Here is a 21,502-nt window from a genome sequence, read left to right as displayed (position 1 = left end):
CCTTGAATGAAAACCAGTTCGATTTGAGGTTGTCGTCATGGCAACAAAAGATTACGCACCCTCAGGGCTGCTCCCTCATGACATCACATGGTCGCGGAATGACTGAGTAACTTTCAGCAGCAAGACTTCTTACTGCGCTTTTGTTGCTGTTGTTTTGCTGCCTTATTCACGGTAAGAAAGTTATTTATATGGTTCATTCGGATTTGGGAGCGATAGTTTTGTTATCGTCTGTCATGACAAAGGAGGTTGGTGAGTGTAAGATTTAAATGTGTGCTGCGAAAGCAGATGATTAAAAGTTTTTCTGGCATTATGGGTCTTAAGATAAGCCTCTACACTGCGTGTGATCACACCACTCTGGGTTTATTAAAAAAAAAGAAAACATTTATAGTCTATACACAAAACTTAGTTTTGAAAATTATTGTTTTGACCTTTAAAATCTACAGCATGGGCTAAAGTATTGGGACAGAGCTGGGACAGCACACATGCGAAGTAAACTTTTTCTTCGTCGTCAAGACAACCTAAAGGGCCCAGCGAACTTAACGCCACCCCCGATGTCTTGATCCCACCGTGACCTACATGCCCGCTCCAAGCTTTTTGGTGCTGAAGAGTGAAGATGGAGCACGAGGAGGAGAGCAGGAGACCTGGCGCTCGCAAATCAGGCTGGGGTCGCATTGCCATGCTGGATAAGACCAAGGAGTTCTTCCAGACATGCGACGTGGAGGGCCGGGGCTTCATCACACGCACCGACATGAGGGTGAGAGTCGGCCTGGTGGGTAGGGGGGGGAGTCGGATGTGTTCGAAAGCATCTGAGGTTGTGTGATGTCATGATGTCAGAGGCTCCCGCTGCCGCTGTCGGCCGAGGAATTGGAGGACGTCTTTGACTCTCTGGATACGAAGCACACTGGTTATCTCACGCTTGAGGCCTTTTCTTCGGGATTCAGTACGTTCTGCTATGTTCATTCAATAAATTAATCTATTTTTATTATTTTAAATTTGTTTTTATTATTTTAAGGTAATCAATGTATTTAATTGCAATATAATTTATATCTTTTTGTGGATGAAAATGTAAAAAAAAAAAAAAAAACTTTTATATCTTCAAACTAAAGTAAACTATAATATTTGAACTCCATTCAGCTCCAAAAACTATGTACGTAAAAAGACCACGTATTCTAATTTCAAACATAAAAATAATAAGAAACACTCGTTCAAATCCTGCTGTGATCCAGATTCTAAACATTCAATTTAACAAGTTCAGACACTTTCCAGTTTAGATGACATAATTTGTGCTAATCTGTTTTTTCTTTTTACATTTTAAATGTAAGCTTTCTTAGTAATTCTCAAATTGCGATACACGGGCTCGAAGAATCCTTGCCTAAATAACATTTGGATTTGTTTAACTTTTTTGGTGCAGTAAGAGTTTAAAAATAGCTCTATCGGTGGGTTTAACATTTATGTGCAATACATAAAAAAAAAAAAATTAGTATGGAGTTGTTTATTTTCTCCAGTTTAACAGTTGTGAAACACTTTCTCATGCTTTTGGAGCGTTTCCCAACTTTTTTTTTTATTTTCATTTGGAATAAACTCCCACTGGGTTTACTACAGGTCAGTTCCTCCACGGTCGGAGAATCTCGGTGACCGACGAGCCGGCCCAGACTCAGGTTCCGGGCTCCCGTGCCAAAGAGGCCTTCTTCCAGAGCCAATGGGAAGCCAAACTGTCCGGAGGCGAGGACGAGGAAGAGGGTCACTTCTGTCTGTTGCTGGACAGCCTTGGAGCCAGTAATGTTTTTGAGGAGTGCGTGGAAACACCGATGAGCTTATTCTCCGATCAAAAATATCTCGACTTACTTTTTATTTCCCCCCCCCCCCCCCCCCCCCCCCTACAGCCCGGACGAGGTGCGCAGTTTGTGGGCGCAGCTCAGACGGGACGAACCTCACCTCCTGTCCAACTTTGAGGAGTTCCTGGCTAGGGTCACCCATCAAATCAAAGAGGCCCACCAGGACAAGAAGGACATGGAGAGCGCCCTCCAGAGGTCAAAGAAATAAGGAAGAATGTTATCATGCAAACTGTATTTGGAACAATCTCTTAATCAGACTTTATCCGTGTCAAATGACCGCTAATCTCGGTTTTTTAGCCCGCGAGAAAACACACCGCACCCCGAGAGACGATTTAGTCCATGATGTGTGAAACACAAACGTATGCTTGTCGTGGACTAACATAATTAGGCTCATGTTCTCGTGACGCCTCATGGTACGGCTAATTAGCTTTTAGCTTGTAATTGCCGGAGGGGCGCTTGAGGCTGTTCTGGAATGTTCAGGAAGGCGGCGACGCACGACAACGAGATCCGCCACCTGTACGAGGAGATGGAAGCCCAGATCAAGACGGAGAAGGACAGGCTGCTGCTGAAGGTACATTTGGGTTTATAAACAAACATGCACATACGCGCTCAATTTTGACCCCTGCAGGACTCGGAGCGCCTCCAGTCGAGAAGCCAGGACCTGGAAGATCAGCTGTTCTCCAAGGAGAGGGAGCTGGAACTCATTTTCCAAAAGCAGAAGAGAGTAATGAGCTCAATATCTTTCACATGTTTTTTTTTTTTTAAATTAGTTTATTTTTGTGAAATGTTCTTTTCCTTTAGTTGGAGTTGGAGTGCCGTGAGCTGAGCAGTGAGAAGCAGGAGAGCCACGTGGAGAACGTCAAGCTGAAGATGACCAATGATGAGTTGGCGCGGGCGCTGGAGAGCACCAGCCAGGAGCTGCTGGTGGCCCAAGACCAGCTGGCCATGCTGCAGGAGCAAGCCGCACGCCTGCACCAGGAGAAGGAGATGTGGGTCCTCACACTGCATGCGCCATTTTCCACACAAAAAATCTAAATTAAAAAAAATATATATATATGTATTTTTTATTTTTAAATATAATTGTGTGAAGGCGAAGGCCTTCACACATATGTTATTCTACTCCATTTACTTTATTATTATTATTGTGTGAAGGCGAAGGCCTTCACACATATGTTATTCTACACCATTCTCTATTATTATTATTATTCTCTTTTATTCTCCACACTTTTTTGACACGTTTCATCTTCCACATAATTCATCCGATTCACTCCATTCCACTTTTCACGTATTCCAAATATTCACGCGACGAGCGCTTGTATTTTTCTCGTTCCGAAAATTTTCCGATTCCGCAAAATTCCCAAAATTCCGACAAATTTTTCCCCATTCATTCTTAATGGCACATTCGACATTTCACATTTACGTCGTTCCAATTTGAAATTCACATCATTCAGCACATTCTAATCACATTCGGAAGGATTCTCGACATTCCCAAAATTCCCAAATTCGAAAATTTCACGTTTTCACGTTAAAAATTCCGACAAATTTTCACAAAATTTCGTTTTTCACCTCTAACTTCTACATTTTTCAACCGATTCAACTCGTTCCAACTTTCAACTGTTCATCTTTTGCCTACCTATTCGACAACGTCCCACTTACCAAAAACTTCACATCTTTTATTTTGAAATTCAACCAAAATTCTCTAAAATTTCGTTTTTCTACTCTAATTTCTACATTTTTCAACCGATTCAACCCATTCCAACTTTCAACTGTTCATTATTTTTCTACTGATTCCACAACTTCCCACTTACCAAAAGCTTCACATCTTTTATTTTGAAATTCACACCCAATTCCTTTTCCCTTCTCATTTCTACATTTTTCAACCGATTCAACCCATTCCAACTTTCAACTGTTCATCATTTTTCTACCTATTCCACAACTTCCCACTTACCAAAAACTTCACATCTTTTATTTTGAAATTCACACCCAATTTCCTTTTCCCTTCTCATTTCTACATTTTTCAACCGATTCAACCCATTCCAACTTTCAACTGTTCATTATTTTTCTACCGATTCCACAACTTCCCACTTACCAAAAGCTTCACATCTTTTATTTTGAAATTCACACCCAATTCCTTTTCCCTTCTCATTTCTACATTTTTCAACCGATTCAACCCATTCCAACTTTCAACTGTTCATCATTTTTCTACCTATTCCACAACTTCCCACTTACCAAAAACTTCACATCTTTTATTTTGAAATTCACACCCAATTTCCTTTTCCCTTCTCATTTCTACATTTTTCAACCGATTCAACCCATTCCAACTTTCAACTGTTCATCATTTTTCTACCTATTCCACAACTTCCCACTTACCAAAAACTTCACATCTTTTATTTTGAAATTCAAACAAAATTCTCTCAAATTCCGTTTTTGTACTCTAATTTCTACATTTTTCAACCGATTCAACCCATTCCAACTTTCAACTGTTCATCATTTTTCTACCTATTCCACAACTTCCCAAATACTTCACATCTTTTATTTTGAAATTCACACCCAATTCCTTTTTCCCTTCTCACTTCTACATTTTTCAACCGATTCAACCCATTCCAACTTTCAACTGTTCATCATTTTTCTACCTATTCCACAACTTCCCACTTACCAAAAACTTCACATCTTTTATTTTGAAATTCACACCCACTTCCCTTTTCCCTTCTCATTTCTACATTTTTCAACCGATTCAACCCATTCCAACTTTCAACTGTTCATCATTTTTCTACCTATTCCACAACTTCCCACTTACCAAAAACTTCACATCTTTTATTTTGAAATTCACACTCAATTCCCTTTTCCCTTCTCATTTCTACATTTTTCAACCGATTCAACCCATTCCAACTTTCAACTGTTCATCATTTTTCTACCTATTCCACAACTTCCCACTTACCAAAAACTTCACATCTTTTATTTTGAAATTCACACCCAATTCCCTTTTCCCTTCTCATTTCTACATTTTTCAACCGATTCAACCCATTCCAACTTTCAACTGTTCATCATTTTTCTACCTATTCCACAACTTCCCACTTACCAAAAACTTCACATCTTTTATTTTGAAATTCACACCCAATTCCCTTTTCCCTTCTCATTTCTACATTTTTCAACCGATTCAACCCATTCCAACTTTCAACTGTTCATCATTTTTCTACCTATTCCACAACTTCCCACTTACCAAAAACTTCACATCTTTTATTTTGAAATTCACACCCAATTCCCTTTTCCCTTCTCATTTCTACATTTTTCAACCGATTCAACCCATTCCAACTTTCAACTGTTCATCATTTTTCGACCTATTCCACAACTTCCCAAAACCTTCACATCTTTTATTTTGAAATTCACACCCAATTCCTTTTTCCCTTCTCATTTCTACATTTTTCAACCGATTCAACCCATTCCAACTTTCAACTGTTCATCATTTTTCTACCTATTCCACAACTTACCAAAAACTTCACATCTTTTATTTTGAAATTCACCACAAATTCTCCAAATATTCTACATTTCTCAAGTAATTCAACACGTTTCAACATCGTTCGGCAGCATTCCCCGAAAAAGTTATTCATACATTTCGCCTTCACACGCAATTTCTCCAGAAATTGCAAAATTCTAGTTATTGTGTGAAGGCGAAGGCCTTCACACATATGTTATTCTACACCATTCTCTATTATTATTATTATTATTATTATTCTCTTTTATTCTCCACACTTTTTTGTCCACTTTCATCTTCCACATAATTCATCCGATTCACTCCATTCCACTTTCCACGTATTCCAAATATTCACGCGATGAGCGCTTCCATTTTTCTCGTTCCGAAAATTTTCCGATTCCGCAAAATTCCCAAAATTCCGACAAATTTTTCCCCATCCATTCTTAATGGCACATTCGACATTTCACAAAATTTCGTTTTTCACCTCTAACTTCTACATTTTTCAACCGATTCAACCCATTCCAACTTTCAACTGTTCATCTTTTGCCTACCTATTCCACAACTTCCCACTTACCAAAAATTCCAAATTTTCAAATTTGAAATTCAACCAAAATTCTCTCAAATTCCGTTTTTCTAATCTAATTTCTACATTTTTCAACCGATTCAACCCATTCCAACTTTCAACTGTTCATCTTTTGCCTACCTATTCCACAACTTCCCACTTACCAAAAATTCCAAATTTTCAAATTTGAAATTCAACCAAAATTCTCTCAAATTCCGTTTTTCTAATCTAATTTCTACATTTTTCAACCGATTCAACCCATTCCAACTTTCAACTGTTCATCTTTTGCCTACCTATTCCACAACTTCCCACTTACCAAAAATTCCAAATTTTCAAATTTGAAATTCAACCAAAATTCTCCAAAATTCAGTTTTTCCACTCTAATTTCTACATTTTTCAACCGATTCAACCCATTCCAACTTTCAACTGTTCATCTTTTGCCTACCTATTCCACAACTTCCCACTTACCAAAAATTCCGAACTTTCACATTTGAAATTCAACCAAATTCTCCAAAATTTCGTTTTTCCACTCTAATTTCTACATTTTTCGACCGATTCAACCCATTCCACATTTATTCCCTTTATTCATCTTATGCTTACCACATTCACTCCCATTCACCCCCACTTCCACTACGCTTACACATTCAACCCTTGACCCCCAATTCCAGTGTGGCGGCCATCTTGGATTGACCCTCAAGTGCCCCCAATGAACCCAAAATGAACCGGAAGTGCCCCAAATCAAACCGAAAGTGACCCCAAATAGACCGGAAGTGACCTCAGGTAAACCGGAAGTGACCCCAAATCAAACCGGAAGTGACCCCAAACGTACCGGAAGTGACCTTTTTAGACCGGAAATGACCCCTAATAAACAGGAAGTGACCTCAGACGAACCGGAAGTGACCCAAATTAAACCGGAAGTGACCCAAATAAACCGGAAGTGACCCGAAATAGACCGGAAGTGACCCCAAATAGACCGGAAGTGACCTCTGGTAAACCGGAAGTGACCCCAAATCAAACCGGAAGTGATCCAAAATGAACCAGAAGTTACCTTTTTAGACCGGAAATGACCCCAAATAAACCGGAAGTGACCTCAGCTAAACCGGAAGTGACCTGTTTTAAACCGGAAGTGACCCAAATAAACCGGAAGTGACCCCATATAGACCGGAAGTGACCCCAAATAGACCGGAAGTGACCTCTGGTAAACCGGAAGTGACCCCAAATCAAACCGGAAGTGACCCCAAATGAACCGGAAGTGACCTTTTTAGACCGGAAATGACCCCAAATAAACCGGAAGTGACCTCAGCCAAACCGGAAGTGACCTGTTTTAAACCGGAAGTGACCCAAATAAACCGGAAGTGACCCAAATTAGACCGGAAATGACCCGAATCAAGCCGGAAGTGACCTTATTTCAACACTAAGTTCCCCAAATAGCTACATTTGCGCTAACGTCTTCGTTTTTTGTCCGATTTAACCCGTTTCAACATTTTTACCCCAAAAGTGAACCTCCTGAGGCCGTTTTTTTTGTTTTGTTCCAAATTTAGAAAGATTTTGGCACAATTGCTTTTTTTTATTTTCCCATTCATTCTCTCTATGGTGATTCAACATTTGCTCTAACTTCTACATTTTTTAACTGATTCAACCCGTTCCAACTTTCAACTGTACATCTTTTGCCTACCTATTCCACAACTTCCCACTTACCAAAAATTCCAAATTCGAAATTCAACCAAATTCTCCAAAATTTCGTTTTTCTACTCTAATTTCTGCATTTTTCAACAGATTCAACCCATTTCAACTTTCAACTGTTCATATTTTGCCTACCTATTCCACAACTTCCCACTTACCAAATATTCCAAACTTCCAATTTTGAAATTCACCACAAATTCTCCAAATATTCTACATTTCTCAAGTAATTCAACACGTTTCAACATCGTTCGGCAGCATTCCCCGAAAAAGTTATTCATACATTTCGCCTTCACACGCAATTTCTCCAGAAATTGCAAAATTCTAGTTATTATTATTCTTCTATTTTATTCTCCTCACTTTTTTGTCCCGTTTCATCTTTCACATAATTCATCCGATTCACTCCATTCCACTTTTCACGTATTCCAAATATTCAGGAAAGGGGTGCTTGTATTTTTCTCATTCCGAAAATTTTCCGATTCCGCAAAATTCCCAAAATTCCGACAAATTTTTCCCCATCCATTCTTAATGGCACATTCGACATTTCACAAAATTTCGTTTTTCACCTCTAACTTCTACATTTTTCAACCGATTCAACCCATTCCAACTTTCAACTGTTCATCTTTTGCCTACCTATTCCACAACTTCCCACTTACCAAAAATTCCAAATTTTCAAATTTGAAATTCAACCGAAATTCTCTCAAATTCCGTTATTCCACTCTAATTTCTACATTTTTCAACCGATTCAACCCGTTCCAACTTTCAACTGTTCATCTTTTGCCTACCTATTCCACAACTTCCCACTTACCAAAAGTTCCAAATTTTCAAATTTGAAATTCAACCAAAATTCTCTCAAATTCCGTTATTCCACTCTAATTTCTACATTTTTCAACCGATTCAACCCGTTCCAACTTTCAACTGTTCATCTTTTGCCTACCTATTCCACAACTTCCCACTTACCAAAAATTCCAAATTCTCAAATTTGAAATTCAACCAAAATTCTCTAAAATTTCGTTTTTCTACTCTAATTTCTACATTTTTCGACCGATTCAACCCGTTCCACATTTATTCCCCTTATTCACCTTATGCTTACCACATTCACTCCCATTCACCCCCACTTCCACTATGCTTCCCACATTCACTCCCATTCACCCCCACTTCCACTATGCTTACACAATTCAACCCTTGACCCCCAATTCCAGTGTGGCGGCCATCTTGGATGACCCTGAAGTGCCACCAATGAACCCAGAATGAACCGGAAGTGCCCCAAATCAAACCGAAAGTGACCCCAAATAGACCGGAGGTGACCTCAGGTAAACCGGAAGTGACCCCAAATCAAACCGGAAGTGACCCCAAATGTACCGGAAGTGACCATTTTAGACCGGAAATGACCCCTAATAAACCGGAAGTGACCTCAGACGAACCGGAAGTGACCCAAATTAAACCGGAAGTGACCCAAATTAAACCGGAAGTGACCCAAATAAACCGGAAGTGACCCCAAATAGACCGGAAGTGACCTCTGGTAAACCGGAAGTGACCCCAAATCAAACCGGAAGTGACCCCAAATGAACCGGAAGTGACCTATTTAGACCGGAAATGACCCCAAATAAACCGGAAGTGACCTCAGCTAAACCGGAAGTGACCTGTTTTAAACCGGAAGTGACCCAAATAAACCGGAAGTGACCCAAACTAGACCGGAAGTGACCCGAATCAAACCGGAAGTGACCTTATTTCAACACTGAGTGGCCCAAATAGCTACATTTGCGCTAACTTTTTCGTTTTTTGTCTGATTTAACCCGTTTCGACATTTTTACCCCAAAAGTGAACCTCCTGAGGCCGTTTTTTTTTTTTGTTCCAAATTTAGAAAGATTTTGGCGCAATTGCTTTTTTTTATTTTCCCATTCATTCTCTATGGGGATTCAACATTTGCTCTAACTTCTACATTTTTTAACTGATTCAACTCGTTCCAACTTTCAACTGTACATCTTTTGCCTACCTATTCCACAACTTCCCACTTACCAAAAATTCCAAATTCGAAATTCAACCAAATTCTCCAAAATTTCGTTTTTCTACTCTAATTTCTACATTTTTCAACCGATTCAACCCATTCCAACTTTCAACTGTTCATCTTTTGCCTACCTATTCCACAACTTCCCACTTACCAAAAATTCCAAACTTTCACATTTGAAATTCACCACAAATTCTCCAAATATTCTACATTTCTCAAGTAATTCAACACGTTTCAACATCGTTCGGCAGCATTCCCCGAAAAAGTTATTCATACATTTCGCCTTCACACGCAATTTCTCCAGAAATTGCAAAATTCTAGTTATTATTATTATTCTATTTTATTCCCGCCACTTTTTTGTCCCGTTTCATCTTTCACATAATTCATCCGATTCACTCCATTCCACTTTTCACGTATTCCAAATATTCACGACATGAGCGCTTGTATTTTTCTCATTCCGAAAATTTTCCGATTCCGCAAAATTCCCAAAATTCCGACAAATTTTTCCCCATCCATTCTTAATGGCACATTCGACATTTCACAAAATTTCGTTTTTCACCTCTAACTTCTACATTTTTCAACCGATTCAACCCATTCCAACTGTTCATCTTTTGCCTACCTATTCCACAACTTCCCATTTACTAAAAATTCCAAATTTTCAAATTTGAAATTCAACCAAAATTCTCTCTAATTCCGTTATTCCACTCTAATTTCTACATTTTTCAACCGATTCAACCCATTCCAACTTTCAACTGTTCATCTTTTGCCTACCTATTCCACAACTTCCCACTTACCAAAAATTCCAAATTCTCAAATTTGAAATTCAACCAAAATTCTCTAAAATTTCGTTTTTCTACTCTAATTTCTACATTTTTCGACCGATTCAACCCATTCCAAATGCATTCACCTTATGCTTCCCACATTCACTCCCATTCACCCCCACTTCCACTACGCTTACACATTCAACCCTTGACCCCCAATTCCAGTGTGGCGGCCATCTTGGATTGACCCTCAAGTGCCCCCAATGAACCCAAAATGAACCGGAAGTGCCCCAAATCAAACCGAAAGTGACCCCAAATAGACCGGAAGTGACCTCAGGTAAACCGGAAGTGACCCCAAATCAAACCGGAAGTGACCCCAAACGTACCGGAAGTGACCTTTTTAGACCGGAAATGACCCCTAATAAACAGGAAGTGACCTCAGACGAACCGGAAGTGACCCAAATTAAACCGGAAGTGACCCAAATAAACCGGAAGTGACCCCAAATAGACCGGAAGTGACCTCTGGTAAACCGGAAGTGACCCTAAATCAAACCGGAAGTGACCCCAAATGAACCGGAAGTGACCTTTTTAGACCGGAAGTGACCCCTAATAAACCGGAAGTGACCTCAGACGAACCGGAAGTGACCCAAATTAAACCGGAAGTGACCCAAATAAACCGGAAGTGACCCCAAATAGACCGGAAGTGACCCGAATCAAACCGGAAGTGACCTTATTTCAACACTGAGTGGCCCAAATAGCTACATTTGCGCTAACTTTTTCGTTTTTTGTCTGATTTAACCCGTTTCAACATTTTTACCCCAAAAGTGAATCTCCTGAGGCCGTTTTTTTTGTTTTGTTCCAAATTTAGAAAGATTTTGGCGCAATTGCTTTTTTTTATTTTCCCATTCATTCTCTATGGGGATTCAACATTTGCTCTAACTTCTACATTTTTTAACTGATTCAACCCGTTCCAACTTTCAACTGTACATCTTTTGCCTACCTATTCCACAACTTCCCACTTACCAAAAATTCCAAATTCGAAATTCAACCAAATTCTCCAAAATTTCGTTTTTCTACTCTAATTTCTACATTTTTCAACCGATTCAACCCATTCCAACTTTCAACTGTTCATCTTTTGCCTACCTATTCCACAACTTCCCACTTACCAAATATTCCAAACTTTCAATTTTGAAATTCACCACAAATTCTCCAAATATTCTACATTTCTCAAGTAATTCAACACGTTTCAACATCATTCGGCAGCATTCCCCGAAAAAGTTATTCATACATTTCGCCTTCACACGCAATTTCTCCAGAAATTGCAAAATTCTAGTTGGTTATTATAATGGCCATTTGGATAAAATAAAAAAAAATATATATATATTTTTAGATATAATGGAAATCTGGATTTTTTTTTTTTTTTAGTGGATCAGCATAAATTAAGAGGCTTGTGAATTACCAAAATAAATTCTTTGACTTGTGTACTTTATGCGTACTTTTATTCTAACTCATAACACCATTTTAATTTGAAATATTTTTCTTCCCCTCCAGGGAAATGTACAGAGTGACGGAAGGACTGCAAAGAGAGAAGCAAAGCCTCATGAAGCAGCTTGACCTCCTCAGGTCCACCAAAACAACACTTGCAATCATTTTTATCAGAATAAACTTTACCTTAATCTCTCAGAATTCATTTTTTCCTTAATGCCTTATTTTTTTTGCTTCTTCCCAGGGAGATGAACAAACATCTCAAGGACGAGCGGGACATCTGCTCTGGTGTGGTGTGTATTTTATTATAATTATCATTATTAGAATCAAAGGAATAAAAATGTTTTGAACTCTGTTTTCTTTCAAACAGCCAAGAACATCTCTGAGGAAAAAGCAGAAGCAGCGAGCCGGCCTGGCCGACATGTTTGACGACAGCAGCCAGCCTGCCAAAAGGTGACCCGTCCATCTTTAAATTGTCATAAAAGGAAAAACAGAGGATATCTGCCTTCTTTGCATTTTTGGAACTTAATTAACATTTGAGGACATCCTCTGTTTCTCCTGTTTTCAAAGATCTCCTCTGGTGCCGGATGGCTCCTACCAGTCTCTGGAGGCCTTGCCTATAGAGCACCTTCAAATCGTGTTTGTCGCTTCCTCCTCCTGCAGTGAGGACGACGCCGCCGTCGTGAAGAAGAGCGCCGGATTGGCTAACGGCTACGGCGGCCCCGCCCTTCCCAAACCTCACAACGTGAGAGCCAAGGGCAAGAAGGCCATCGCCAGGTCCTCGAGTTTTAGGAGGACCTCCAGAGAGAGGAGCAAGAAGCTGGAAGCCAAAGCCGATGAGGTGCTGGACTCCCCCCCGGGCGGGTGGCCCCTCCGCCGGGTCATCTCCATCGAGGAGGACCACCTGCCTCACCTACTCCAGGGGGGGCCGCAGCTCCTACTGCACCAGCTCAGCGAGGAGGAAGACGGCGAGGCGCGCAGCGATTTGGAATGCAGCTTGGTCAAAGCGGGACGTTTTTTCCAGGCCAAGAAGAAGACCCCCATGTCGCCGCGGGGGCAGCCGGTCGGGAAGGAGACCCAGCATGTAGGTGACATCACGACATTTTAACCCACCTGCCACATTTCTACATAGATTTCTTTTCTTTCTTTCATTGGAGGTGGCGGAAGTGCCCGTGTTAGGCCCCAGTCGACTTTTCAAGGTGGTCCTGGTGGGCAACTCCAGCGTAGGCAAGACGTCGCTTCTTCGCTCCTTTTGTGAGGGACATTTCCATCCATCCACAACGGCGACTGTGGGTCAGTGCCTTTTTTTTTTTCTTTTTAAGATGCTAAGGTTTTTTGCAAGTCACATGAAATAACTTGTAGATTATGTCAGGTAGGATTAGTTTCTCACTTTCATCTGTCCTAGTCCTTTTCCTTTTTTTTTTTTCTTCACAAAACCGTGGTGTGTGCGCACCACTTGGCGTTTAAATAAAAAAGTGAAATAGGAGAAAGTTCTGTTTTTAGCTTGAAAGTGTAAAATTAGAATGGAATAAAAAGTGACATTGTCTCTCAATGAATAATGAATAAAAAAGTGAAATAGGAGAAAGTTCTGTTTTTAGCTTGAAAGTCTAAAATTAGAATGGAATAAAAAGTGACATTGTCTCTCAATGAATAATGAAAAAAAAAAAAAATTATTTTTGCCCTCAATTTCTCAATAAATAATTATTAAATAAAATAATATTAATGTTATTTTATTTTCTTATTGACTAATGCATCACTCTTGACTTGTCATCAGGGATCGACTTCAGCGTGAAGACGCTCACCTTGAACAATATGCAGATAGCGATGCAGCTTTGGGACACGGCAGGTCAAGAGAGGTCAGCGGCCATAATTCATTTCTCGCCGCATCCTCTTTGAATCTGCCAGCTCAGCGCAAACCGCGGATAAATCAGCTGCGATGGGCTTTAGAAATTGACGGCGCTCTTGGCAGCGGCCCCGCGTCCTATTAGCGGAGGGTTACGGAGGTTGACGGCGTTGTTGGCGCAGGTACCGCAGCATCACCAAGCAGTTCTTTCGCAAGGCCGACGGCGTGGTGGTGATGTACGACGTCACGCTGGAGGAGAGCTTCAAGGCCGTGCGACCCTGGCTCGCCAACGTCAAGGTCTGGCATCGGGAACTCCCCTCCCCTTTCCTTCACTTTTAATTTTACGCCATGTCAGCACTTTATTTTTTTCAGGATGCTGCGGGAGAAGGCGTTCAAATCCTTGTTCTGGGCAACAAAATGGACATGGACGGAGACAGAGAGGTGTCGTTTAAGGAAGCAGAACGTCTGGCACAGGTATGAAGAACCTGACCTGATTGTAAAATAGCGTCAAACAAACTCAGTGACTACAATGAATCGGAAAAACAAAATATTCATGGTTTGCGGTTTCCGAGCAGGAAAGCAAAGTGATGTTCTACGAGGTCAGCGCCTACACGGGCAAGAACGTGACTGAATCTTTAACTCACCTGGCCAGGTATGATCACATCACAAATGTTAGCGTAGCATGTAGTATAGCCCTCAATACAGTTGATGTAAAATTCTACATGCTGTCTTCAAAAAACGTGTTCCATTCTTAATGAGACCTATTATCGGTACAACTCCATATCTTTTCAAGAGGAGGAGCGAGAATAAACATGCTGAAATGTGTTTGCATAAGTGTACACACCTCTCTTAGAATTGGTGAAACTGTGTTTTAATTGAAACAAGTGCCTCTGATTAACACCAAATATATTCCATTGGCCCACTTAACATGAGTGAATGTGATTGGTTAATTCTAAACACAGCCAAATCCTAGTTATAGAAGGGTGTGCACACATATGCAACTGTAATACTTCAGGTGTGGATTTTTATTGTTTCCCCTTTTTTTCCATCGAGGTCTTATTAATTATGTGAATTGATTCATCTTGGTCCCACAACAGTAGACTTTTTATATTCACAGTTTCTTGTTTGAATATGCCCTCAGGGTGTTGATGGAGCAGGAGGACCGGGTGAGAGACACCACCGTCATCCTCAGCGCTCATCCTTTGAAGAAGAAGGCCTGCTGCAAATGAACATGCCTTGGTGGAGGTCTTCTTTTATATTTAACATTCGGCAAGGGTGCTCACAATATGATCCGTGTTGTCACTGTTACACAATATTACTATAAATTAGTTTGGGGAAATCATGCTTGTAGCATTAGCTTTAGATGCACTATTGGTAATGTGATTACTTTTCAGAATAAACAAAATATTTGCAATTACGTTTAAAATGACAACTGGAAAATTTGACTTCCTCTCAGCTTTTAATTCATGAGCTTTCGTCTACATTACATTATCAGCGGTGCATTTCAGGGCGTTCTCAACTAAGCAAAAGCCTTCACATGCTAAACAATACAGTTAAAACGGGTCAATCTGACCCGTAACGGATCAGGCGCTCCATTGAGGTCGTTCCATTTTTCAGTGTGTCTGTCATTTTTGGTGTTATTGCTGTTACAGATGACATCACTGAGGTTGGCCAGGATGGCGTCCTGTGAGGTGCGCTCGCTCATACGGACGAGGGAGGGCGCTCAGGGCAGGGATGGTTGTTTTTGAGCGCTTAACGCATCTTGTAGTCGTGGGAGATGGCAGCGTCACACAGCTGGCCTTTAAAGTCCAGCTCCAGGGTGAACTCTAGGTCCCGCTGCAGTCAAAGAACAGGGAAGCAATCAGGAGATGGCTTCCCCCCCCCCCCCCCAAAAATCATCTTGTTGCAGTTGTGTCTTAAAAAATCCCATTTTGGGCCCTTGAGTTACTTTAGGGGTCAAAATGACCCATTTTAAAGTTTTACAAAAAAGTGTAGAGTGACTTAAGTGTAATCAACTATACATGTACTGTTTTGATTAAAATGGTAGTTTTTGTTCCTGCCACTTTTAGATTACGGGTCAAGTTGACCCAGGGATTAATATGTTACCATACCATGGAAATTTAAATATATACAAATGTAATAAAAAGAAAGAACACAACAGTTTTTTTTCATGGAGCTGTCAATGTCAGTCTGACCCGGTGCGTGATTAGTCACCTTTGCTGCCTGTTTCAGCCGCTCACTTCTGCATCAACATATTTGATGCTGTTACGGGTCAAATTGACCCATTCAACAATTTTCGAAATTAAGATTAAATTAAAAAATAAGTAGTATTAATATGTAAATAAAGAAATACACAAAAGAACGTTAAGTACGGTTTGAATAGGAGGCTTGTAGGATTTGTCTTCCTTACCACGTTCTTCTCGTTGGGCCTGACGGCGATGCTGCCGAATATCTCCTCGCCTTTCTTTACCGTCAGGTAGTCCTCCAAGTAGAAGACTGTCTGCTTCCAGTGCGTGCTCGCCGCGTCCGGCGCTGCAGAAGAGAGAAACGAGAAATTGACAGAGGTGAAGGGAATAGCTCCCGACAGCCAGTCAAAACGGCACCGCTCCAGATGCCGTGATAATTCTCAGCCTTGGGGCCCACCGCCGGCACAAACCAAACATAGAACCTCTTCTACTCAGTATTATGCAAGCGAACATTACATAACACCGTGAGCTTCCCACACGCAATGTTGCCCCCCCCCCCAAAAAAAAAACGATGTTGCGAGTCCACAATATTAGCTATGTAAATATATACAGAATGGAACATTAGGTACACCTGCAAATGAGATGGACTGGTTTGTGGTGAAACATTTTGCCAAGCTGGTGTTATCTTAGATTTTTTTTTCTGCTGCACTGGCCAGAATATGTTTATTAATTACAATTATGAGCACAGAGCATGTCATGTTTGGAAAAAACACATTCCACAAACAAGACTGATCATGCTATGCTAAAACAATAGATATGTAATTGAATAGATAGACATCGATGTAGATACATAGATTAAGGCTGCGATTAACGATTATTTTAATCGATTAGTCTGTCGATTATTTTTAATTCGGATGCAAATAAAAAAAAAATTAAATTTCCATCCCGTGAGCCAAAATTCGGACATATCTCCAAATTGACTCTGTCGAAAATGCGCAAACAAACATCTCCCAGTTCCTCGTTTACACTGTAACATGTCTAAAAATAAGTTAAAATGTACATCTGACCATTAATTTATCTTCCAGCATTTTGTCATGACTGGATGGTGCAAGTGTACCTAATAAAGTGTCCGGCGGGCCTCACCGGTGGAGAATCCCGTCTTCTTGTGACACTTGCTAAACTCAATGCTGAAGTAGGTGACCAGTGCATGCACGTAGTCATTCCGCTGCACCTGGAGGCAGAACGCCGACGTGAAGGTCAGGTCGTCCGGCTTCACCGTGTAGAGGTCCACTTCCTGTAAGCGTGTGTGTCATTGTATGTGTGTGTAGGTGGCACAAAAAAAGAGCAACAAAAATAAGCTTTTCTCTCATTTCTTCGCAGGATGTGAAGTTCACACTCCCACACACACGCTCTCTCACACACCTATATGTTTATCTTACATGATTATTATTCACTGTGTGTCTGTGTGTGAGCCAACAGGTTGAATCACCGCTAACGAGCGACCGCTCACACCACACATGCTGTGCGTGTAGGCGGGTTGCCGTGCGGTAGCTAACGCTGATGTGCCGCGCGAATCACGTCATGCGGAGGCTACTCGGCCCATCCCTACAAGTATGTACTCTCGCGGGGCAGTTTATTAGTTACACCTACACGTAACTCTTGAAACCGTGGACTAGGCTAATTGTCTCGCTGACCTTTAGTAGACAGGGGCTGGTGACCACCTGCTTGGGGTCCACCACGTCCACCAGAGGCTCCTTGATGGCCACGTTGCGAATGCAGCTCATGTCGAAGCCGTATACGTTTTCCCACCCTACACAAATGCATAATAGTAAGTTACTATTGTGTGTTGAAAAGTGACACAAAAGGACTCACAATGGATCTTGAAGTCTTTGTACTGCCTGTCTTCGATGGCCACCACGTAGAGGGATGCCCGGTCCGGGAACATCAGGCCTCCTGGTTTCTACGAGCAGGAAAAGGCTTCAGCGCACTCCAAAGTTCAGAGGTCACCGCCAAGCCCTCAGCGTACCGTACCAGCCACTTGTCCCTGGCGAAGATGACGGTATTGAGCATGGACTCGTAGAAGAGGCAGTAGCCCATCCACTCGGAGATGATTATGTCCACTTTGTCCACCGGAAGCTCCACCTCCTCTACCTTGCCCTGGAAGATGGTGATGACTGCAAGCGGAAACACACACGTGACAAAACAAATTGATGAAAATAACTAGTTTTGAAAGTAGAGGCTGGTAAAAACTATAGTTTAAAAAGATGAATAGTAAAAAAAAAAAAAAAAGACCAGCATTGCTTTAAAGTAAAGACAATTTGAAATTTTAGTATTGTAAAGACATTGTTGATAAAAAAATTGCTTTCACAGGCCACAAAAAATATGTGACCTGTGAATTGATGAAAATAACTAGTTTTGAAAGTAGAGGCTGGTAAAAACTATAGTTTAAAAAGATGAATAGTAAAAAAAAAAAAAAAAAGACCAGCATTGCTTTAAAGTAAAGACAATTTGAAATTTTAGTATTGTAAAGACATTGTTGATAAAAAAATTGCTTTCACAGGCCACAAAAAATATGTGGCGGGCCGTAACTAGCCCCCAGGCCTTTAGTTTAACTTGAGCGTACTAGAGCAATTTTATGAAAAAAAAAAAAAAATCAAATTTCAAGTTTTAATTTATTTGCATTTTAAATTATAATTTTCAACTTTATTTTTATTACATTTATTTATTACATTTAAATATATTTAATTTGTACGTAGCTTATTTCCTTAAAATAAAGTAACTTAATTTTATATAATTGAATCCAATTTCTTTTTTTAAGAACGTCAATTGGTCTTGTATTTAAATTGAATTCATGGAACCTATTCTTTTAAGGTTAACTTAATTTTCTCATCTTCGTATGAATTCATCCCAGATGTGAACAGACGATGTAACTGCTTTCAGTGCTTACTAGGGGTGTAAATCGCGGGTTTTTTCACGATACGATATAATATCGATATAAAGAACTACGATACGATATTTGCCGATATCTTAAAGCCTGCTGCGATTCATTCACGATATATCGCGATATAGTGCTCTACGATCGTTTTTTTTTTTTTTTAATAAAAAATATAGAACAATATCCTGATTTATAACAATTCATACGCAAAATCAACAAGGTACTGCAAACTCTTTATTTAGGAAATTACAAGAGTATTGTAGTATACAAAGTGCTTATTTTAACACTGAACTTTGATGTCGTGTTTTTTCTTTAGAAGTGCGGCGAGATTTGTGATCCCTGAATATTTGATCACCGCATGGCAGGATTTACAAACTGCACGTGTCTTGTCCGTTGAGCCATCTTTTCTTTGGAATCCATAGTGCTTCCAAACGAATGACTTGAAGCCTAAAGGGGAGCAAATTTCCTCGTCTCTTTGGACACTAGCCATAGCACCAGCCCAGGAGCCGCGTACTAGTTGTCGCCTCCCCTTTCACGCGCGTGCTCTGCTCACAACACAACAACGCCGGGCGCACTGCTCCCGGAGAGAGGAAGCAAGCAACAATGAACTGGATTTCAAAATAAAGTCGCGTCTAATGTCCGAGGTCCAACACGGCGATATAAATCGATGTTTACCTTTAGCATCGATGCCAATAAATCGTAGAGCATTATATCGATTAATCGATGTGTATCGATGTATCGTTACACCCCTAGTGCTTACCATTGTGCAGGTGATTGGACTTGATGATCTTCTCCGAATATTCCGATATCCCGGAACATTCGATCTGCGGGCGATAAAAACACAATTCTTATATGGTGCCAAGTAAGTGTGCTTCACTCAACATCTTTGCCACCTCACCCCGTAGACGTGTTTGGCGCCAGCGTTGGCGGCAAACATGGACAGGATTCCTGTGCCGCTCCCGACGTCCAGCACCACCTTGTCCTTGAACACATGCTTGTTGTGATACATGGCGTTGCGGTAGGTGAGCGTACGCACTTCGTCCTTCAGCATCTCCTGACAGGAAGCGAAAACGTCTTAAGGAACACGAGCGGGGCCAAAAGTGTCAGTGACGGCGTCTCGGAATAGTATCACCCCACGGGAGCCACTTGATATCTGACTTCCCATTTTCTCCTGCACTCTTTTGTATGAGAGCAAAGACCCACTTATCGACTAAATTTGGAATCTCCCGTGTGTAAGGTGTCCTCGAATCTCTCGACTCTTGACATGCAAAGTCATCCCATGAATAGCTTCTTAAGAGGTTCAAAAGAGCTTCTTGCTGATGGAAACGATGCCTCTTTTGCCAAAATTATTATAGTATCGTCATTGACAGAGAGCCTTGGCTGGTATATCACCAAGAGTTATTTTTAACTACTCCTAACTGTCATTTTAATTGTGTTTCTTTACCTCATGGATGCCAAAGTGGGCGTAGGAGTCAAAGTAGTAATCTCGTGACGTCATCTCCTCAGGGCTGATGAATTTGGTCCCCCTGCCTCGAGTGGGACAGCCGCCCTGTTGGGAGGCCACGCGGGGCACGTGTTGGTGCTGGTGGTGGGCGGCAGGCACTGGTTTGGCTGTGCAGGGCCGCTGGGCCGACTGGGAGAAGTGGGAGGTGACGGCCTGGTGCCGCTGGAGATAGATTATCAAATTATTGAATGCAAATATGTGTACATATTTAAAAAAATAATTACAAAAATAATATGCATATCAATAATATAAATATAATAAAGTTTGTAGGCACTTTAGCTTGGATGTGTTCCTAATATCTAGTCCACTCCCACTCAAATACATGGGAGGAGCAAAATATTAGGAACCCCTCTTCTCTCGAACCCAACATCCCCAATAGTAGGTGAGTAGAGAGAGTTTAAATGTTCCAATCATCATCGCATTAATTTGTTGCCTATTAAAACGAACGGTGTGTTTTCAGCACCAAGGACAGCGAAGTCGCGGCTTTCTCCCACGAGGACGCGACGTCTTTTATTAACATTGAAAGCGTTGCAGTGACTCTCATTTATACACAAGTGACTACTACAGAATTATGGTATCGTGGACGCGCGTGGATCTCGTGCAGGACCCTCCAACCACCACTTCAACCATCTGCTTACCTCGCAGCCGTCCGCCTCCGCCATCTTCCGCCGTAACAGCAAACAACGCGACGAGTGACCGAGTCCCATGAGAGCCGGCGAGACTTGCGCACGAGATTTGATTATTCCGAGCGGTCACTCGCTTGGGTTGGCGTGGAAATGTCACGCACTTCCCAATAATAAGATTCTACAAAATTAAAAAAAATAATAATAAAGTTGCATTTTAATCCATGTTGTCACTCAGTGCACGTGCACGCCTGCAGGACGTGGCGAGGTTGAGGTCGTTTGCACGCGTGTATTTTTAAGTACACGCGTGCAATCGCGTGCGTGACGGTGGAGTGGAGGCTCCCACGAAGTTTGCAGATGCATCGACTCACTTTCTCACTCCCTGGCGTTGACTCTCTACCGCTCGCTCTGTAACTGAGGGGCGTTCAAATTTGCGGGAAAAATGCAATTTCAACAGCCATCTTTAGGTACACCTGCAACACAAATTTAGATAAATTAAATGTTTTAAAAAGTCAAATAAAATGATAAAATCGCACTGAAATTTATTACTTCTTTTTTTTCTATTTAAATCCATATTACATTAAAAAACACAAATTCAGATGTCCAAA

The 21,502-nt window shown here is 41.0% G+C and overlaps 2 protein-coding genes across 6 annotated transcripts; one reads left to right on the top strand and one right to left on the bottom strand.

Annotated features, from left to right (window-relative positions):
* The first annotated feature begins 75 nt into the window (after nucleotides 1–75).
* Nucleotides 76–15,434, top strand: cracr2ab (calcium release activated channel regulator 2Ab). 5 transcript variants are annotated; one of them, XM_061268841.1, is made up of 19 exons: nucleotides 76–171; nucleotides 514–754; nucleotides 835–940; nucleotides 1,603–1,792; nucleotides 1,884–2,030; nucleotides 2,316–2,406; nucleotides 2,464–2,559; nucleotides 2,637–2,824; nucleotides 11,870–11,941; nucleotides 12,048–12,096; nucleotides 12,174–12,256; nucleotides 12,374–12,887; nucleotides 12,961–13,096; nucleotides 13,578–13,659; nucleotides 13,829–13,943; nucleotides 14,019–14,120; nucleotides 14,222–14,298; nucleotides 14,788–14,885; nucleotides 15,299–15,434. In XM_061268841.1, the coding sequence occupies exons 2-18, from the start codon at nucleotides 614–616 to the stop codon at nucleotides 14,873–14,875; spliced, it is 2,277 nt and encodes a 758-aa protein (XP_061124825.1). In that variant the 5' UTR covers nucleotides 76–171; nucleotides 514–613; the 3' UTR covers nucleotides 14,876–14,885; nucleotides 15,299–15,434. The 5 variants fall into 5 exon arrangements, with proteins under 5 accessions (XP_061124825.1, XP_061124824.1, XP_061124826.1 ...); XM_061268840.1 differs by having other exon boundaries at nucleotides 14,788–14,891; XM_061268842.1 differs by lacking the exon at nucleotides 15,299–15,434 and having other exon boundaries at nucleotides 12,467–12,887; nucleotides 14,788–14,975.
* Nucleotides 15,342–21,032, bottom strand: prmt8b (protein arginine methyltransferase 8b). Its single transcript, XM_061268844.1, has 10 exons — nucleotides 20,910–21,032; nucleotides 20,212–20,433; nucleotides 19,666–19,821; nucleotides 19,528–19,591; nucleotides 17,864–18,006; nucleotides 17,705–17,792; nucleotides 17,527–17,642; nucleotides 16,976–17,126; nucleotides 16,057–16,178; nucleotides 15,342–15,482 (listed from the first exon to the last, which is right to left on the bottom strand). Exons 1-10 carry the CDS (start codon nucleotides 20,976–20,978, stop codon nucleotides 15,399–15,401), a joined length of 1,215 nt encoding a protein of 404 aa, XP_061124828.1. The 5' UTR covers nucleotides 20,979–21,032; the 3' UTR covers nucleotides 15,342–15,398.
* Nucleotides 21,033–21,502: the final 470 nt, after the last annotated feature.

Source organism: Syngnathus typhle, linkage group LG21, assembly GCF_033458585.1.
Source record: "Syngnathus typhle isolate RoL2023-S1 ecotype Sweden linkage group LG21, RoL_Styp_1.0, whole genome shotgun sequence".
NCBI lineage: Eukaryota > Metazoa > Chordata > Actinopteri > Syngnathiformes > Syngnathidae > Syngnathus > Syngnathus typhle.
Note: the sequence above shows the minus strand (reverse complement) of the source record. Positions and strands in the feature narration are given on the sequence as shown.